Source organism: Mobula hypostoma, chromosome 16 (genome assembly GCF_963921235.1).
Source record: "Mobula hypostoma chromosome 16, sMobHyp1.1, whole genome shotgun sequence".
Lineage (NCBI taxonomy): Eukaryota > Metazoa > Chordata > Chondrichthyes > Myliobatiformes > Myliobatidae > Mobula > Mobula hypostoma.
The window spans coordinates 45,571,967-45,593,370 of NC_086112.1; the positions used below are offsets into that span (position 1 = coordinate 45,571,967).

A 21,404-nucleotide genomic window follows, 5' to 3' on the forward strand; every position below is an offset into this window, starting at 1 on the left:
GTTAGGGAGGTGTTCCGCTCCTTCTGTAAAGGAACTTTAAGGTTGTAGTGCTATCGCAAATATTCCTTCTCCGGGACCATGGATTTCATGAGTCAGTGGAATATTACAATCTTTCAAGCTTTTGAGAGCATATTTGAATTGCTGAGAATAATTCTCAATAAGACTCCTCCTCCTGCCAAACAATGAGTACATTTGTTTATTGAAGTCACATGTACAAGGTGTAGTGAAAAACCTATTTGCATACCTTTCATACAGATCATTTCATTTCAACAGTGCTTTGAGGTAGAACAAGATAAAACATTAACAGAGTGCTGAATAAAGACCATAAGAAATAGGGGTGGAACTGGGCCATTTGCCCCATCGAGTCTTAGCTAGCATTCCATCATGGCTGATTTACTATCCCTCTCAACCCCATTCTCCTGCCTTCTCTCCATAACAATTGTCGCCCTGAATAAGACCATAAGACAAAGGAGCAGAGTAAAGTGTTACAAAAGAGAAAGTGCATTGCAGGTAGACGGTAAGATGCAAAATCAAAATGCGGTACATTGTGAGTTTGAGAGTCCATCTTATCATACTGGGAAACCATTTAATAGTCTTATATCAGTAGAGTAGTTATCCTAGCTCATCGTGGTGCATGCTTTCAGGCTTTTGCAACTTCTGCCCAGTGAGAGGGGGAACAAAGCATGTCCAGGGTGGGTGGAATCTTTGCTTATGCTGTAGTTACACAACCCTCAAATGTTTGGCAACCTATGGAGAAACAAATTGGATATAGCCACAGGATTGAGCAATAACAGGTTAATGATACCCTTAGATGACTGCAGTTACATGCACACCTCACTAGATAGGTGGCATAGACACCAAATGCAGATAAGTTGTTAAACCCCATACATCCATTATTTTGTTTTTGTTTCAAATTTCAAGCAGCTGCAGAATTTTACTTGGTGAAATATTTTGCTGAATGCTGTAAATTAAATCTTTTCCTCAGATTTATAGGGCCTGTGTTTTTGAAGGTGAGTATAGGTTGCACTCAAATATTAATAACTCAAGCTGGACAGAGGAATTTTTTTTTAAATCAAGTGTCTCCAGAAATTTATGTGCAGTTGATACACCAGATGTCCCATGAAATTACACAGTTCTGTATATTATCAGTACTTTTTCCTTAGATGATGAGAAGAGGCTGAGATAGGCATTTGCAGACAATGGCTTATTAGCTCAAAACTCCAATCATCATAGAAAAGTAGACAGATCCACAAGATAGCATTGGTGAATAAATCTGTATAATTTTTTTAAAAGCCAGCACAGTTGCTGAAAGGACTTAAGATTGCTTTCCAAGTATTAAATTTTTTGTGAATAGATATAAAGGAGAAAGCAACTTTAATACAGCAATGTAGCAATTTATTTGTATAGTGATTTTTAATTGTATTTCACTGAGAAAAAGACATGAGCCAATATCTGATAATTATCTTGACTATCTTTCTTCCTGGATATACATTTTTTGTTATCTTGACAGTATGACACTTTCAAAATCCCATTAATGTCCAAAAAGAGTGCAGAGAGAGAGAAACATAGGTATTGTTCTAATCTCAGCTATCCCTATGTGCATAGAGAGTGGTGGTGACACTCAGAGAGACATGGCCAAACCCTAGCACGATCACTAATGCAGCCACCACACACTGGGTCTGCCTTTTGCTTCAAAACTCTAAGTTACATACAAACAATATCCAGTATTCATATTCAAAATTGTGAGAATTGTGAGAACATAATTATGAATTTATTAACATAGACAATTCATAATCTGTAAGCATTTCTCTTGAATTAAATAATATTTTAAATCCACATCTTTATGGCTCCTAGGTTTACTGGATCTAAAGTTCATGGCCTGAAGATAATTTACTAATCCAATTGAATAGAGCTGATCAGCAAATATATCAGGAGACGAGATATTAGATTTTACAATCTATGGAAGTCCATTTATAACCACAAGATACTGTATGCATTCTACCTTAATACAAAAGAACTAAGTAAAGTATTGAAAGATATAATTCACATCCACATTACATCATATTCACTGTTTATATGGGAAACAGGATACTTTGAAATGTATATTAGATACTTAACCACCCCCTAATGGGAAACTAGTGATTAAAGAAAATCTGAGTATTAATATTTAGTGATTGTAGTCTCTTCAATCAAGAACGTAACTTATTTATCATCTCTTGAGAATCTGACAGTTGTGTTGTGGCAACTGTAGGTGTATTAGTATCACGCTGAACTAACAAAACACATTGCTTCTGCTACATATGCTTCTAAATAAAATGCTCTGCAGTTACCTCAAATTGTTGAACAAAGCAATTTTCATAGCCAATGGTGTTCTTGTTCTGTTTTTTTTTAAAAAGTGCTTGGGTTGTTGAATTGTATTGCCTGGTATGAACAGAATTTGAAATGTAGAACGCTAATGGAAAAGCCCAAGTTGGCTTTTCTTCTGCTTAAAATGTGACATGTCTGCAATAAAGACCACACAAGAGGCTGTCTAAAACTGTAAAACAATCATTCTATACAGATGCTAAACTTTTGATTTAAAACTAAGAAGTTAGCAGGGCATTCTCATTATTAAGCAACAGAGGGGGTCACTTCAGTTCTTTAAAAAAGGCAGGTTAATGATGTCATAAATGGTCCAAGTGCCAAAGAAGATGAACAGTTTGCCTTGATTAATATTAGATTGTTAAATGTTTCTCCATCAGTGCTAACACATGTTTGTTTTTAAATAAATGGCTCCTTCTTTCGTTTTATTTGTAGTTGAGCTGTGGGCTACAGAAGCATATTTATTATCTATAGGGACCAGATATAGCATTTTAATTATACTACCATACATTCTAGCTGTCAACACATGTTCTTAGAATGTATCTCCACTTTAATGCCATGATAGCAGCTACTAAATTAAGTTTTATGTTAACTGAAGGCAATGGACATTTGAACATTGAAATACATGAAAACACATGCAAAATTAAAGCACAGAAATCAGCCAAAGCAACCACTTCCATCAAAATATATATCTCGACCCATGAGATTCAACACTGAAATACGTCAAAACAACATGAAGCTATGCTCCTAGAATACAGATCCACGCTAAACACTAAATTAAATCATGGTGGCACAGATAGTGAAACAACTTCCTCACTGCACGATAGATCTGGGTTCAATCCTGACCTTGGATACTGTCCGTGTGGAGTTTGTACATTCTGCCTATAACTACATGTATTTCCTTCGGGTTTTCTGATTTCTTTTCACATCCTAAAGGCACAAGGGTTGGTAGTTTAACTGACCACTGTGTGGTGTCAAACTGTAGTATTTGGCGGGAGATGACAAGAAAGGGTGGAGAATTTTCAAAAATGGGAGTAATGCAGGATTAGTGCAAATGGGTGCTTGAAGGCTAGTGCAGATCTCATGGATATTGGACTGTTTACAAGCTGTTTCTCTGATTTTAAACTAACTAGGATAAAATTTAGGCCTTATTCATTTCAGTGGAAGCAAGTCTTAAATTCAGTGGCAATTCTTAATTACTGTTAAACAGTCACACTGCCACTGAAAATCAACTTTTTGAGTGCAGACTTCCTCCTTCAAATTTGAAATTATATTTGGAGACATTAAAACATTTTAAAATGAAATATTTTTTCTTCCCATCTTACTTTCTTGCTCATTCTCCATGTCACTTTGTGCATAATCTGGAGCTGGGTTAGATATTTTAATTTACAATTCAGACTCAAGAAATGCTCAGTCACAATGCTTCTGTTTGATTAGTCTGGGGATACACAGTTGCCTGCCCAAAAAGGACGCAGTACTGAGACGGCATTCATCACAGCAAGTTCTAGTGCAAGCCCTCAAAGAAAGTCTCCCCAGTAATTTCTGTGGGAATTTTTCCTATTGGGGTCTAACAGCCACAAAAGTACAAGTGTATGTGAAATTAGCAACTGGTACCATTCCTTCACACCAGAAAATTTACCCATTTATAGGCTCAATTAAACCACAGAGCCAACAATTGCATAATTGCTCTTAAACAATACCAGATCCTTCTATCATTTCTATGATTCTATTTATTTATAGAGATGCAGCACACAACAGGCCCTTCCAGCCCTTCGAGTCGCACTGCCCAGCAACCCCCAATTTAAACTTAGCCTAATCAAGGGACAATCTATAATGACCTAATAACCTACCAACTGATACGTCTTTCGACTGTGGAATGAAACCAGAGTACCCAGAGGAAATCTACACGGTCACGGGGACAACAGACAAACTCCATACAGACAGTGGCAGGATTATGTTACTAAACAAAATTTACCTTTTGTTTTGTATGAATGAAATGTTTCCCATAGAGATAAAAAAATATATAAATGTATTTGATAGTAAAGCATCTGAGTTATTTCACAATCTGAAACAAGCAGAGACTCACTGGCTTATGATATTTTATGTAAAATTATGTATGGTGTTTGAATGCTGTGCAATATACACAAATTATATTTTTAATAATCAATCGCATTTCAAAAATAGGAATCAATGTGACATTTAGAAAAATTGGCACTAGATCAATTTACATCAGTTCATAGTTAATTCATAATTTACAGTATCTATTAAAAATTACCAATTGAATTATTAGTGTTATTTTAGCTTTATTTTAAATCCAACTAAAACGAAGGCATGAAATGTACAGTAGGTACAGTGGATTCCAGTTAATTAGGACACATAAGTACCAATACATTTTGGCTCAGTTAGGTGACTGCCCCAATTAGCCAAAGTTTCATGAAAATATTTTAAAAAGTATTATAAAGTCAAACTACCATTTAACTGAGTAATAAATTATGTATTTAAATGAAAAACAGAACAAATTATAACAGAAACAGAACAATGCTACTAGAGTACTATAAAACTATGCAGTAGTTCCTACTAGTTATCAATGGAGGAATTAATTCAGCTGCCACGTTCTTCTGATTGACTGTAAATGAACAAAATCAGTTCAGTCACCTAGTATAGACATTGAACTAGCTTCATATAATCCTTTGTGCGATTGCATTCTTTAAATCTTAAATTTTCATTGTAACATTCAAGATGAATGTCAATACCTTCTTCTTATTTCCTTAACTTGTTGAAGTAGTGATGTTGGTTCATTTTCACTCCCAGCCGTTTCTGGCATCTCCAAGCCTGAATGCTTGAAAATGCAGTGAGCAAAACAGTTCTGAATTGTTTAACTGCTTATTTCTCAACCACTATCAGTGACAAAATCACTGCTTTTTGAACATGCTATTTAAAAACTGTTTGCTCTAAGCATGGTTTAGTGTCTAACAGCCTCAGGAGTAGACAGGTCTGACACTGTTCGGCAAGAGTCTCCTGTCCCAATTAAGCGACATAATATCCCAAATAAACAACAAGAATTCTGGTTATTTACTCAATATTTTTTGTTCTTTAACAGTTGTCCCAAATAAGCAGCTGTCTCGATTGACCGATGGCCCAATTAACCGGAATCCACTGTACTGTATATAAACGCATTTTAAAAGCTTCATAAATGTTCTACAGTTTCTTGCCATTTGTTTCAGCAGTAAACAAATTTTTCTGAGATTTCCACTGATCATTTACTTAAATTAAGGGGTATAATAGGAGAACTTCCCACAGAAATTACTGGTGAGAATATAAACTCATTTTAAAAGTCAGACACTAGTTGCAAGAGCCAGGTCTTACCCAAATCCAGTCATTCGCCTTTTGTTCCACAGGATTCTCAGGTTCTGCACTGTAAAGACACCACAAGCATTCCAACAGGTGCTGCTGGCTTTCATCTGCATTAACAAACAATAAAGGAGCCTGAATTTAAATAAGAAAGAGGTGCACTTTGTAAACTAGATTTGACTAAATATTCTCAGCCAGATTTTTAATAGTAGTTGTAAACATATTCACATTTTGTATTGTCGATACTGATTAGAATATCATTTACAAAGCAGGAATGAACAAACACACAGAGTATCTGAAACAAGCATCTCCATATTGACGAGAAAGCTATATTTCAGGATTACATGTAAACTTTAAGAACAATAGTACTGATTAGGCTAAAAGTCTCAATGTTGGACTGGAGAGTCGCAGGTTGAAACTCTCTAGCCCAACATTCTATGGTCCAGCAACTCCTATCGTTCATCAGTTTTTGAATCTGTAGTACATATTTACACCAATTAATTAGTTCTTACAAAGATCTAACTTACTAAGATCAATACTAATCTGTAGCTAATTAAGCTACCAGAGCAACTTTTGTGATTTCAGCCAACAGTATCTTTTACTTACGTAAACCACAGGTTACAGACAGTTCTGGGAATCCTTATGTCACTCGGAAAGTTGTCTTGTACAGAGGAAGATGACTGGGGGCAATCTCTGAGGTCTGGGTTTTCTGTGGTCCAACACCAGTCATATTCCAATGAAGCTGGACTATACGGATTCTTTAATATCAAAATTAGCTCTGAGCCCACAAGTTTCAAGGATATGTTTCACAGGGATGTATGCTTAGCCCATTGCTCTGCTCTCTCTACATCCATGACTGTGTAGCTTGGCATAACTCAAATGCTATCTATAAATTTGCTGATGATACAACCATTGTTAGCAGAATCTCAGATGGTGATGAGAGGGCATACAGGAGCAAGATATACCAGCTAGCTGAGTGGTGTCATAGCAACAACCTTGCACTCAACATTAAGAAGACCAAAGAACTGATTATGGATTTCAGGAAGGGTAAGATGAGGAAACATAACCAATCCTCACAGAGGGATCAAAAGTGGAGAGAGTGAGCAATTTCAAGTTCCTGGGTGTCAATATCTGTGAGGATCGAACCTGGTCACAACATATTGATGCAGCTATAAAGAAGGCAAGACAGCAGCTATATTTCATTAGCAGTTTGAGGAGATTTAGTTTGTCACTTAAAACACTCAAAAACTTCTGCAGATGTACTGTGGAGAGCATTCTGACTGGCTGCATCACTGTCTGGTATGGGGGGGTGGGTGGTGGGGGTCACGGGTGGAGCTATCCTGCACAAGATCAAGATAACTTGCAGAAAGTTGTAAAATTAATCAGCTCCATCATGGGTGCTAGCCTCCATAGTATCCAATACATCTTCAAGGAGAGGTGCCTCAGCAAGGCGACGTCCATCATTAAGGACCCCCATCACCCAGGAGATGCCTTCTTCTCATTGTTACCATCAGGAAGGAGGTACACAAGCGCGAAGAGACACACTCAGCGATTCAGGAACAGCTTCTTCCTCTCTGCCAGCCAATTTCCAAATGGACATCGAACCCATGAACACTACCTCACTACTCTTATTTTTCTTTGTGTTGTTATATTACTTATTTTAACTTAACTAATATACATAATTACTGTAATTCCATTTTTTCCCTATATTTATCATGTACTGAATAGTACTGCTGCCACAATGTTAACAGATTTCACGACATATGCTGGTGATATTAAACCTGATTCAGATTCCGATTCAAGTGAGATAGAATCAAAATCAACTCCAATTTACTGTATAGAACACTGAGTATTTCCCTGGTTTTGAATTTTTTCAATATATATTTATTTTTGGGATGATTATGGGCAGGGTCAGAATTTATTGACCATCAAAGAAATGGTGAGCTACATTCTAGAAGTGCCACAGTTCTTCTGGAGATGCATAGCGAGTTCCAGGAATTAAAACATAAAACAGTACAGCACAGTACAAGCCCTTCAGCCCGTGACATTGTGGTGACCTTTTAACCTACTCCATGATCAATCTAATGCCTCCCTCGCACCTTGCCTTCTATTTTCCTTTCATCCATTTGCCTATTTAAGAATCTCCTAAATGTCCCTAATGTATCTGCCTCTACCACCAGCCCTGGCAACACATTGCACACATCCACCACTTTCTGTGTGAAAACCCAACCTCTGACATCTGCTCTGTGCTTTCTTTCAATCACCTTAAAGTAACACCCTCAATTAGCCATTTCTGCCCTGAGAAAAGGGTGTTGGCTGTCCACTCTATGAATGCCTCCCATCATCTTGTACACCTCTATCAAATCACCTCTCATCCTCTTTTACTCCAGAGTGAAAAGCTCCAGCTCACCCAGCCTTTCCTCATAAGACATGTGTAGCTCCCCTGGCCACCCTCAGGGTCACTCGGCTCGCTGTCGTCTTGGGAAACAGCCCTCGGCCCCACCAAACTGGGTAATTAGTTTGTGTGGATGCTGTGTGATGTACCCCTCCCCACCCAAATAACAGACAATACACCAGATACGATTAAATGATTTACAGTTTATAGGTATTACTGGAACTATATAATTAATAGAGAATAAAATATAAAAGGAAAATAAAAGGCGCCACACTTATCAAAGTTCAATCTCTTTGTGCACAAAACAGTTGGAGCTCAAGACTCTTCTTCTTCACCTTGCAACCCTTCGGACCTCCTCGACTGGCTGCCTGGGACCAACAACGGTGGTCGACCAGACGCTCCACCCTAGTCTGTCTCCGTCTCCGCTCCTCGCCAAACGCCCTCCTCGGGGGTCCGACCCTGTTAGCAGACTCACAGCACCTGGTCCATCTTCTGTCTTTCTCTCCCACCTTCTGCCCCAAAACCCCGCGCATACAAATCTTCCAGATACACCAAAATCATAACAACTATCCCAATTGGTTAATAGCACCCTGCTATCTGTACTAATCCAAGCAAATGTCCAACTAGAGACTTTCTCAGCATTTAACATAACAAAGAAGCATTCCCAAGTATAACATAACAAAGAAGCCATTTTAATTAGCCTCCGCAGTAACATAAAAGACGAAACTCCCTTACACATGTTTTCTAATCCAGCCAACATCCTGGTAAATCTCCTCTGCACCCTCTCTAATGCTTCTACATCCTTCCTGCAATGAAGTGACCAGAACTGAACACCATGCTCCAAGTGTGGTCTAACCAGTTTTATACAGCTACATTACCTCACAGTTCTGGAACTCAATTCCCTGACCAATGAAAGCCTTCTTGAACACTTCATCAACTTTGTGAGTCCTACAGACGTAAAGCTCAAGTTCCCCTACACTGCTAAGAATCCTGCCATTAACCCTGTAGTGTGCCTTTAAATTTGACCTTCAAAAGTGTGTGTATGCATTTGCATTTTTTTATATATGTATATATATCTCTCACACAGAGCAGTTGTCCCAGAACTGGTCCCTGTGGAACACCACTGGACACCAACTTGTCAAATGCCTTCCTAAAATCACATACACTACATCCACTGCTCTACATTCATTAATTTGTCTTGTAACTGCCTCCAATAATTCAATCAAGCTTGTAAGGTACAACCTGCCACCTTTCCAATAGTTTGCCCAACAGTGATCTAAGGCTCAATGTTCTACAGTTCCCAGGGTTATCCCTATTACCTTTCCTGAACAAAGGAATAACATCTGCCACACTCCAGAATCAATGAGGACACAAAGATCATCACTAAAGACAAAGCAATCTGTTTCCTCACTTTCCATAGTAATCTGGGGTATATCCCATCAGCCCCAGGGACTTATCTATCCAAATGCTTTTCAAAAGTTCTAGCATATCCTTTCTCTTAATGTTGACATGTTCCAGTATACTAACCTGTACTATGCCTCCCTCACAGCAATCAAGGTCCCTCTCACTGGTGAATACTGAAGCCAAGTACTCACTAAGGATCTCCCCTACCTACCTACCTCCTCTAGCTCTAGGCACATTTCCTCTTTCATCCCCGATCAGTCATAATCTCACACTAGTCATCCTGTTTTTCCACAGACTTCATGCAGAATGTCTTGGGGTTTTCCTTAATCCTACTTGCAAAGCCTTCTCATGTCCCCTTCTAGCTCTCACATCTCAAGGAGGTGACATCTATCCTTGGGGACCCCTGCCATCCGGGCCATGGCCTTTTCTCGATGCAGCAGTCTGGCAGAAAGTACAAAAGCTTAAAGACCCATACTTTAAGGTTCAACAACAGCTTCTTCCCCACTGCAAAAAAAATTACTGAATTTGACCTGAAAAAAAAGCAAATTCTATCTGGAACTGTATTTCCCTCAACATGCACAGATATTGAATATGTATAATTTATGTTAAATTATGTTTGGCGTGATTGTAATGTACTGAGCTGCTGCTGAAAACAAAAGCTGATTTTAATGGTATTTATATCTACGACATTAATATTTAACTTAAAGTGCAATTTTTGAATCCTTAGCAATTTTTTTTCAAATTTCAGGTTCCTTCAATTCTAGCCAACTAAGTGAATAGCTCTAACATTAGTGTCTCCTTCTCCAGCAGCTATATCTATTTTCTTCTTTAGAATACTCTTTCACAGGCACCTATTTATTTAAGCTTTGGGTCACCAGCTTGAGTATCTCAAGAGCATTGACATAAAGTGGCAGTAAGCATAGATGCAATGTCAATATCCATCCAAAAACAGGTGATTTCTCCATCTTCTAGCATAATTAATACTTGACAAAATCGAAGCATTTTGATTTCATAAATGATTCTGATGCAAGTGTAACCCTTGAAGTTTTTATTTTCCATCTCATCTGTTCATCTTGCCTATTTCCTACGTCCTTCATACTTAATTCCTTAAAACACTTCCAGGTTCCTCTTTATAACTGAAGCCATCATATAAAGCTTATAAAGTAATTTCTCTCTGCTTAAAAGTACGAACAAGAATTCTCACTAATCCCTAATGATGGAACATTGGCATTCTGTTGAAACATATATTACAGACAAGATTTTGATTATTATCAATTTGACAATTACTTCATACAGGAGATCTTCAGTATTTCCAATTACTTTAAAACTCACCTCATAATAAAACCTCCCTGGCCAATGCTGTCCTAAAAATTAAATTTATTGTTATTATATGTTAATGTTACATTAGGTGTATTAGAAGTCAAAACACCAAGGATCATGTAGGGTACAGCCAAGAATCAAAACTACATATCCATGACTAAAGAAAGGTTTCAATAGAAGCATTAAATATGACTGGATTTTTTTATGTTAATGCATTATTAATGATGATTATGCAGAATTATTAAAGATGATAAATGACAAGTGGTATCTTGTTTCCAATCATATTAATTTTAAATGACGGATCATTACTGCCTTGATGAGATGTTAGAACTATGAAATTTAGTGAAAACAAGAGAAAAGATGCCTGAAAATACAATTTTTAATATTATAAGAATAATATTAGATCTCAAGGAAGTCTTCCTCTCAAGTTATGTAGCTATACCCGAAGATGAAAATAACTTCGACTGAACAAAGGTTTTTGTTTTTTAAACTTACCATGTGCTACAACAAAAGGGTTCCAGCAAAGTCTACCCAGAAACTGACCGATCATTGGAAATAATTTTAATGCTTCAGTAGTGTTCTGCGATAAGAAGAGATATGTGTTGGTCAGTATTTATACAAACCTCATGACTAGCCAGAGAAAAGAATTACTTCATATTAATATAACAGCATCAAAAAAATCTGCAAGTGTTTAACTTTATTCAGCCACATGATGTTAAAGTAAAGGTTAATTTTGGTGACCTTTGACAAGCATATGAGGAACAGGGAATCCATATGATGCATGTACTGTATGCCACTGTCAGTTTCTTTAATTGTATATTATTTCTAAAACATTTCGTTCAAAACAGACAATAAATTCACACAATACTGTGTAACTCATTCACGTACTGATAGTCAGAGAGATACAGCAAGGAAATGGGCCCTTTACCCTATTCCGTCTATGCTGACCATCAACCATCCACTTATACCCATCTTATATTATCCTTTTTTTTCCTTACATACTCATCAACTCTCCAGATTATTTCACTGACATACACAGTAGGAGTAACATATAGTGGCCAATTAATGCCCCAACCCACATGTCTTTGCAAGGAGGGAGAAAACGGGAGAACCTGGCAGAAACCCATGTGGTTACAGGGATGTCATGCAAACTCCACACAGTACCCAAAGTCAGGATTCAACCTGCTCGCTGTCATTTTGAGCCAGAGGATCTACTAGACGCACCACTCCGCACATAGAAAATGATGGGCTCCAGCAGAACCCAGATACTTCACGTACACAAGCACTCATATTCAGTTGCATTTTAAAGCCAGATATCACTCTGCACTGTCCTATGTTTAAAAAACAAAAGTCCAATAGCTTCACAACGGTTCACTAGATTACAGAAACATTTTTGAAACCTACTGTAAAACAAGCTGGAGTTTAATTAGACCCATGGAGGTAGCTTCAACCTTCCTAGGAAGTTGGTCTAGTTAACCGTTACTTATACCTTTAGCCTTTCCCAATAATTTTATTTTCTGGTTAATTTTAACACATTTATTACTCCTTATATTATCTAACTTCCACACTTCTGTCATATGAAATCCATGTGAAATCTGTAAACCTTAACTGCATGAGTCTTTTGATCGTCAGTTAATCATTTAAGATGATCATCAAAAAGATCTGAAGGTCACAAGGACTACACTCGTTAATAACTGGATATATGGTGGAATTTCCCTAAAATACTTACCTCTAAATATCCATTATTGATGAATCATTTCATGTTCATCCTGACTACCGTTGAGTATACATCAAAAAATAAAGGAAGCCTTTTGACACAAGTCTGGTTGATACTGCGATAACAATCTAATTTACTTCTAACATTTTATATTCTAAGTAAAGAGCTCCTTTTATAACTTGGTTAAAAGATATTTTTCTAATTTCTGCTTCCTCGTCATTTCTTGCATTTTTCACCTGCTCGCTTCAAGTACTTGGCAAAGCATAAATCACTGACTCTGGTTAAATCTACTTATATAAAAATAAACATTAAAAATAAAGGAACAGACTGAAACAAGCAAATGATCAGTGGTGATCAACATTGCACTGTTAAACCAATAGCAACTTCAGGAGTTCACACATACTGTATATATCTAATTAAACTAAATCCAAAAGTTCCTGCAGTGATAGTCTTCAATCTAACTCGTGTTAAAATGATTCGAACGAATGAAACTCGACATTTTATGTACTATACTCACAGTAAGTACACTTAAAAGATTAAGTCTTGTTGATTCAGGTGTAACTCAATTTTCATGCTAATCATAATTACTGCTAAAACATCTCACAAGTCCTGAACAACTAACAGAAGATGTGGGATCTATTTCTGAGTCTAAGGTTTTGAAATGTTTATTTACATTCGTGTTCATCTTCTTTCTTAATGTCTACGTGAAGAGAAAATATAACACACAGAGGAAAAATAGCAGGGAGTAGGACTGCGGTAAGATGACATAAATTTGATGGACTTAAGGGACAATGGCATATTGTGTAGGAACTGGAGGTGACCACGCACCATAACACGACTCTCCCATTCAAAATGGTTATGGCTGCTCAACCCTCCTGCATGTTCCCATGGCCTTCAACACCCAAAGACATCTCTACCCCAGTCTTCAACATTTCAATGAATTAATCTGCACAATTTACTCGGGCTGAGAATTCCAAAGATCCACAAAACTCAATTATAAGACTATTGAATAATTCCCTACTGCAAAAATATGGACTCTTCACCTCACAATCTCTCGTTAGGATCTTGCACCTTATTGTTTATCTGCACTGCACTTTCTCTGTAGATGTTTATCCTGGATTCTGTGATTTTACCCTGTTCTACCTCATTGCACTATGTAACGATTGATTTGAATCAAGCTTTTCACTGTACCTTAGTACATGTGACAATAATAAACCAATTCCAAAAGTTTCCTTCTCATTTGTCTTCAATGGGTAGCCTTATATTCTAAAACTACAGTAGTGTAATGGTTAGCATAGTCCTTTGCAGTACCAGACACCCAGGCTGAATTCCCGCTGCTGTCTGTAGGAGTTTGTACGTTCACCCCATGACTGCCTGGGTTTCCTTCGGACACTCCCGTTTCCCCCACAGTCCAAAGACGCGTGTGCACAGAAAGAGAAACAGAGCGGAAGAATGTTTTCAAATTGGAAACCTCTCTCCCTATTAATGAAAATTTCAGCATCCACCTTGACCAACCTTGTCAGAACCTTGTGTTTTAATCAAACCGTCTCTCTTTATCCTTAACTCTAACGACCATAGGACCATCTGCTCTTGCTTTCCTCACAAGTTAAACCCTTCATCCCAGGAATGAACATAGTTAAAAATTTCAGGCAGAGATACACAGTTAATGTTACAACTCAATAAATTTCATCATACATCAACTCTAAATGTGAACTCTGCTACTTCTTCCACAAATACTGCCTGACCTGCTAAATAGTTCCAATAATTTTTATTTTTATTTCAGATATCCTTTTTTTACTTCAGAGTTCAAAGTAAATTAATTATCAAAAAAAAAGAATAGAATTGATGAAGAACTGCACACAGCAACAATGGACAAACAACCAATAAACAAAAGACAAGAAATAGTGCAAATACAAAAAAGACAGATAGATAGGAATATAAATAACACTGAAAACGTGGGTTGTAGAGTACTTGAAAGTAAATCCACAGGTTGAGGTACCAGTTCATTGTGGGGTGAGTGAAGCTATCTACTCTGGTTCAAGAGGCTGATGGTTGAGGGGTAATAACCTAAGGTTCGTGTACCTGCTTCCTCATGGCAACAGTGAGAATAGAACATGGCCTAGATGGTGAGGTTTCTTGATGTTGGATGCTGCTTTCCTGTGACAGTGTTCTTCATAGACACCCTCATGGTGGGCTCAGGGTAGTTTTTCTCCAAACTACCCTGAATACAGTACAGGCCCTCCTCAAATGATGAAAGCCTGATTTATGGACATCCTCCCAACCAACGAGCTCCCACAGTATTATTAAACAATGTGCATACCCCTTTATTATTCTTTGAGACAAACTATATAGTCTCTTTCGATCATCCACCTATCTTATCACCCATTCTCTCAAGTGTGATTATTTCTTTGATAAATATGGCCACTAACTTATCCCACTGCTCCCCTTATCTGAAAATACTAAATTCAAAAATAGTTTCCATCAGGCTTCTCTGTGTGATTGGTTTGTAATCGTATCATGTACCAAGATACAGTGAAAAACTTTTGCTTGAATGCCACCTAGACAGAGAACTCATTAATACAAGTTTTCAGAATAGCTATGATATCATACTTTCACCTATCCGTGACCTCACCTCTTCTGCTTTATTCGAGATACATAAGCATATTCCATGAACTGCAGCAACCACTGTATGCCCAACTTCTGTTTTCTCAGCTTTCAGAACTTCCAGTTAATCTGTTATCTACTTCTAGTTTTGTATTTGATTCTTCCTCTACCTTCACTAAGTTCTCCATTCCACTGTCAAGCTGGTTTAAACTCTCACTGCCATTACTAGCACATTTGCCAAACAGGACACTGATTTTGGCACCAAATCAAAAGCCCTCCTTCCTGCACCATCTCTTCAGTCATATGTTCTGTTCCTTTTCACATTAGCACGAGGCACCAAGAGTAATCCAGAGTTTAGTATCTTTAACATCCTTCTTCACTCACTTCTTTTCAATACAGGAGACTGCCACAGGCCCATTGAGCATTCCCATACACATTTCCTTGTATATTACAGGTAATTCACAGGAAACTGTTAACTTACCAACAACCACGTCTTTGAGAACACTGCAGAAAACAGGGGCATCAGGGGCAAACTCATGCAGTTACAGGGAAAATGCGCAAGTTCCAAAGAGACAGTATCTGGGGTCAGCGTTGAACTAAGGTTGCTGGAACTGAGGCAGCAGAGCTACATCTTGCTTCACTGTCACTTTAAAATGTGCACACAGACCCTCATCCTTGCTTCCATCTATGCTGTTTATCTCAATACAGACCTCAAACTTTATATGTCCTTCCCAAAAGTTCTTCAGACATTCAGTGCTATTCTAAATTCTGACACTGTGAAGGATACATCCTATCTGGAAATCAGATCTGTAATCAAAGAAACAGCTGTCTGTCACTAACTCCTGAATCCCTACGACGCTTGATCTACAGAGGAAACATCCATTGCTCTGTCTCCAGATAGTTTTTTCAGGGAAACCCTCTCCCCATTCAGTACGTAGAAACAAAATGCTTAGAGAGCAAGATACCTTCAGGAGTCACCTAAACTAGCTGCCTGCTCATTTATTTCTCTGTCTTGTAATCACCCGAGTGAACACCTGGAATGTCCCACCCCTAAACACCAAGCCTCACAGAAGGATTACAGCAATGTCTGCAACTACACAGAACAAAGTTCTTCAGCCCAATTTGCCCATGCTGACCACGTCCCTATCTAGGCTACTTCAATTTGCCTGGCTACTTCCTGTTTGGCCTACATCCCTCTAAACCGGGGGCTCCCAAACATTTTTATGCCATAGACTAATATCATTAAGCAAGGAATGCATGGACCCAAGGTTGGAAACCCCTGTTCTGAACCATTCCTATCCATTCTTATCCATGTATCTGTTTAAATGTCTTTAAAAAGTTACAATTAGGTATGGCACTTCCTTGTTTAAAAATTATTTTTATGCTTCACAGATAACCCCTCCATTATATTGGTGCAATAGGGAATATAAGGCTAGGTGGAAAGAAATAGAATTTGGATTGATTGACAGTTTTCCTCTACAGGCCTCAATACCGGACGGAGGATTGATGGCCCAATTGGAAAAGATTAAAAACAGCTGGATAAATCTCACATTAAAAGTATGGCAGAAGGTGGCTAATTCATGTGGAATCAATGACATGTTAAAACTTTTCAGATGGTGTGCTTATGATACCGAATTTCTTCCCAGCAGAGGAGATAAAAGATTTGAACTGTGGATTAAGAAAGGTCTTACAACCTACCTCTCATTCACACATAAAAGTGTATTACAAAGTTTTCAATCCCTGCAGGACAAACATGGCCTAGAACACAATGACTTTTTTTTTTAGGTACTTTCAAGTACGACATCATGTTAACCAGAGTTGTAGATATACAGACTTATCAACAGTAGAATTAGAACTTTTCAAGATTCTGAATTCGGCTTACAGTTCAGTACCAAGTAAATCAATTTCTCGATTATATAATGCCCTCTCTCATGCCAAAAATGAAAACACATTGTATGTTAAAGAGAAGTGGGAGAAAGAAGTGGGGTTGGTACTTTCAGAGGAGGCTTGGGGGAAAATATGTAGCTTCCAGTGGTCTTTGACTAACTCTTTGATTTGGAGAGAACATTGTTGGAAAAATATTATGATACTTCAAGACCCCATACCAGGAAAAATATAAAGACACAAACGTGGCATGTTAGAGAAGGTGTGGCTCCAAGGAGGCAAATCATTTCCATATTTTTTGGGATTGCCCTAAATTAAGTTTATTTTGGGAAAGTATTCACAGAACATTAGTTAAGGTATTTAAGACTCAGATACCTCTGAACTTTGAGACTCTCTAATTGGGGCATGTATTGTTTTTGGAACAGAAGAAAGATATAAAGCTGCTGCAGGCCCTTTTAGCGGCAAGAAAGAAATCATTCACCAGAATGTGGTTAAATCCAACATCACCTACATTAGAAGATTGGCATGAAATCATTTTGGAAATATTTAAAATGGAAAAGATGACCTACTCTCTGAGAATTCACAAGGAAAAATTTTATCAAATTTGGAATAAATGCATTGAATTTATAACCTCAAAGCGAGCAGACTTTAGATGACCCTCCAAATGGTTTATACTGTGTCTCACCAACATAGTAATAGTGTTAATGTAAGCACCCTTGGGTCAAATGTTTACTGTTTTTTTTTGGAAAATGTGGAAGTAACACAAGTAAAGATCTAGGAAAATTTTGGACCAGAAGAGATACATGGAAATTAGTATTCAACCACTATTACTAATATTTTTATAACAACTATTATTATTTAGTTTAATAGAGTGGAATTACAATTGCACATAAACATCTATTTGAGCGCCTAATTATTTTCTATATTATCTCAATGTGCACTTGTGAATGTACAAATTAATATAGATTTACTCACATTAAAAATGGAAAAGGTTATATATGTAAAAAAGTTTGTGTATTACTTGTGAATACCTTATCCAAATAAAAATAAAATTTTTTAAAAAGTTACAATTATGCCTCTATCACTTCCTCCAGCAGTTCATTCCACATCCTCTCTGTGGAAAAACTTGCCCTCAATTCCCCTTTAAACTTCTCTCTCACCTTCACCTTAAATCTATGCCTGCTAACAATAGCCTCCCAGATTCTAGGAAAAAGACTTACCATTCAGCTTATCTCTGAACCTCATGATTTATACACCTTGATATGGTCACTCTTCAGCCTCTTATGGTCCAAAGAAAATAGCACCAGCCTATCCAGTCTCCTCTTATACCCATGGCTCCAGACTTTGTAACACCCTTATGAATCCTTCCAGCATCCTTTCAGCTTGTTGATACATTTCTTATCGCTAGGCGACCAGAAATGCACAGTCCACTAAGTGTGGTCTCACCAACATTTCGTGCAATTGTACATGACATCTTAACTCTTACACCCAGTTCCCTGACTGATGAAGACAAGCCTGCTAAGTACCTTTTTCACCACCCTGTCTGCCTGTGTCACTATTTTCAGGGATCCATGTACTTTTAGACTTCCCTGTTCTGCAGTACTATACAGGACCCTAACATTTACTGTCTAGTTCTTCAATACTGGAAGCTCAATAGACTTGAGAACAATTACCGTTGTGTGAGACCACACTACAAAACCAGAGTTCCCTCAGGTCAATATCATAACAAATGTAACCCTAGGAAATAAAGATCCATTCAAGACATCAGTGGATAGTCACGAGCGGCTTTCTTCAAGGTCAGCAACAAACGTTGCCACTTTGTCAATCACTAAGGGTCTGGTCTTCCAAACTTTCACAGATGCAAATATATTGGAAAGGCAAATCCAGATTACTAGAGGAAAACTGATCTGATGTTGCTGTCCCAAAGAAGTCTACCTAATATATTAGTACCAATACATCTCTAAAAATTGAGACATTTCATGTTTGACAATCTGGGAAGGTTCACAAATTTGTACAATTCTTTAGATAAAATAGCCTGCTTTACCCCAAGTCATTTTGAAGAACCTACTAAGTGTAGTGACATTATCTCATGGGTTAACTTAAATAGATAAACTTCGTAGCATGGATAGGACGATGAAGATGCCTCATAAAACACAACCCTTGGGTTTTTAATCAATACTTTTGCATGTTATTTTGTTCTGAAAAATTGTTTTAATCTGGATCAATGTTTGTGTAACAACTGTGTAATAATTTGATCTGTATGAAGAGTATGCAAGATTTTCACCGTATGTCAGTAGATGTGACAATAATAAACCAATTCCAATTCCATAAAGTTTCCTTCTCATTTGTCTTCAATGGGTAATCCTTTATACTAAAACTACAGCAGCATTGTGGTTAGCACAATGCTTTACATTTCCAAACACCCAGGTTGAATTCCTGCTGCTGTCTGTCAGGAGTTTGTACATTCGCCCCATGACTGCCTGGGTTTCCTCCGGATGCTCCAGTTTCCTCCCACAGTCCAAAGACGCATGCATGTAGAAAGAGAGACAGAGTGGAAGAATGTTTTCTTAATTGGAAACCTCTCTCCCCACTAATGCAAATTTCAGCATCCACTTTTCAATCAAACTACCTCTTTTTATCCTGAACTCTAACAAGCACAAGACCAATCTGCTCTTGCCTTCCTCAAAAGTTAAACTCCTCATCCCAGGAATTAACCTAGTTAAATTCCTCTAATATATATATTTACAAAAATCAGGTAAGGCAGCAGAGATACAAAGTTAATGTTACAACTCAATAAATTTCATCTTCTATCATCTCTAAATGTATACTCTACTTCTTTTTCCACAAATACCACCTGACCTGCTAAATAGTTCCAATAATTTTTAATTCAGATTTCCTTTTTTTATTTCAAAGTTCAAAGTAAATCTATTATCAAAAAAAAGAATAGTATCAATGAAAATCTGCACACAGCAACGATGAACAACCAATATACAAAAGCCAACATACTGTGCAAATACAAAAAAAAATTCAGAATGAGAGTTGTAGAGTGCTTGAAAGTGGGTCCACAGGTTGACATATCAGTTCATTGTTGGGGTGAGTGAAGGTATCCACTCTGTTTTAAGAGGATGATGGTTGAGGTGTAATAACCTCAGGCTCCTGTACCTTCTTCCTGACGGTAACAGTGAGAATAGAATACGGCCTAGATGGTGGGGTTTTTCAATGATGGACGCTGCTTCACTGCAATATTGCTCTTTGTAGATGTGCTTAATGGTGGGCTCAGGGGAGTTTTCCTCCAAACTACCCTGAATCCAAGAACAGGCTCTCCTCAAATTATGAAAACCTGATTTATGGACATCCTACCAACCAACGAGCTCCCACAGTATTATTAAACAATGTGCATACCCCTTTATTGTTCTTTGGGACAAACTATATAGCCTTTTTTGATCATCCACCCATCTTATCACCCATTCTCACAAATGTGATTATTTCTTTGATAAATATGGCCACTAACTTATCCCACTGTTCCTCTTAACTGGAAATACTAACTTTTGTTTGAATGCCATCTGGACAGAAAACAGGACTCATAAATACAAGTTTTTAGAATAGCTATGATATCATACTTTCACCTATGTGACCTCATCTCTTCTGCTTTATTCAAGACACATAAGCATATTCCATGAACTGCAGCAACCACTGTATGCCCAACTTCTGTTTTCTCAGCTTTCAGAACTTCCAGTTAATCTGTTATCTACTTCTAGTTTTGTATTTGATTCTTCCTTTACCTTCGCTAAGCTCTCTATTCCACTGTCAAGCTGGTTTAAACTCTCACTGCCATTACTAGCACATTTGCCAAACAGGGCACTGATTTTGGCACCAAATCAAAAGCCCTCCTTCTTGCACCATCTCTTCAGTCATACGTTCTGTTTCTTTTCACATCAGCATGAGGCACCAAGAGTAATTCAGAACTTAGTACCTTTAACATCCTTCTTCACTCACTTCTTTTCAATACAGGAGACTGCCACAGGCCCATTGAGCATTCCCATACACATTTCCTTTTATATTACAAGTGATTCACAGGAAACTGTTAACTTGCCAACAACCACATCTTTGAGAACACTGCAGAAAACAGGGGCATCAGGGGGAATCTGGTGCAGTTACAGGGAAAATGTACAAGCTCCACAGAGACAGTATCTGGGGTCAGAGTTGAACCAAGGTTGCGGAACTAAGGCAGCAGAGCTACATCTTGCTTCACTGTGTCACTTTAAAATGTGCACACAGACCCTCAACCATGTTCCCATCTATGTTGTTTATCTCAATACAGAACTCAAACTTTATATGCCCTTCCCAAATGTTTTTCAGACATTCAAT

At 37.7% G+C, this 21,404-nt stretch overlaps 1 protein-coding gene across 3 annotated transcripts in view; it reads right to left on the reverse strand.

The window, feature by feature from the left end:
* fancc (FA complementation group C) overlaps nt 1-21,404 on the reverse strand; it is a 181,488-nt gene that overhangs the window by 131,009 nt on the left and 29,075 nt on the right. For all 3 annotated transcript variants that reach the window (XM_063068860.1, XM_063068859.1, XM_063068861.1), the window contains exons 3-4: nt 11,327-11,411; nt 5,728-5,822 (exon numbers count right to left, since the gene is read on the reverse strand). In XM_063068860.1, the coding sequence (XP_062924930.1) occupies nt 5,728-5,822; nt 11,327-11,411 (180 nt within the window). The remainder of the gene's footprint in view (nt 1-5,727; nt 5,823-11,326; nt 11,412-21,404) is intronic.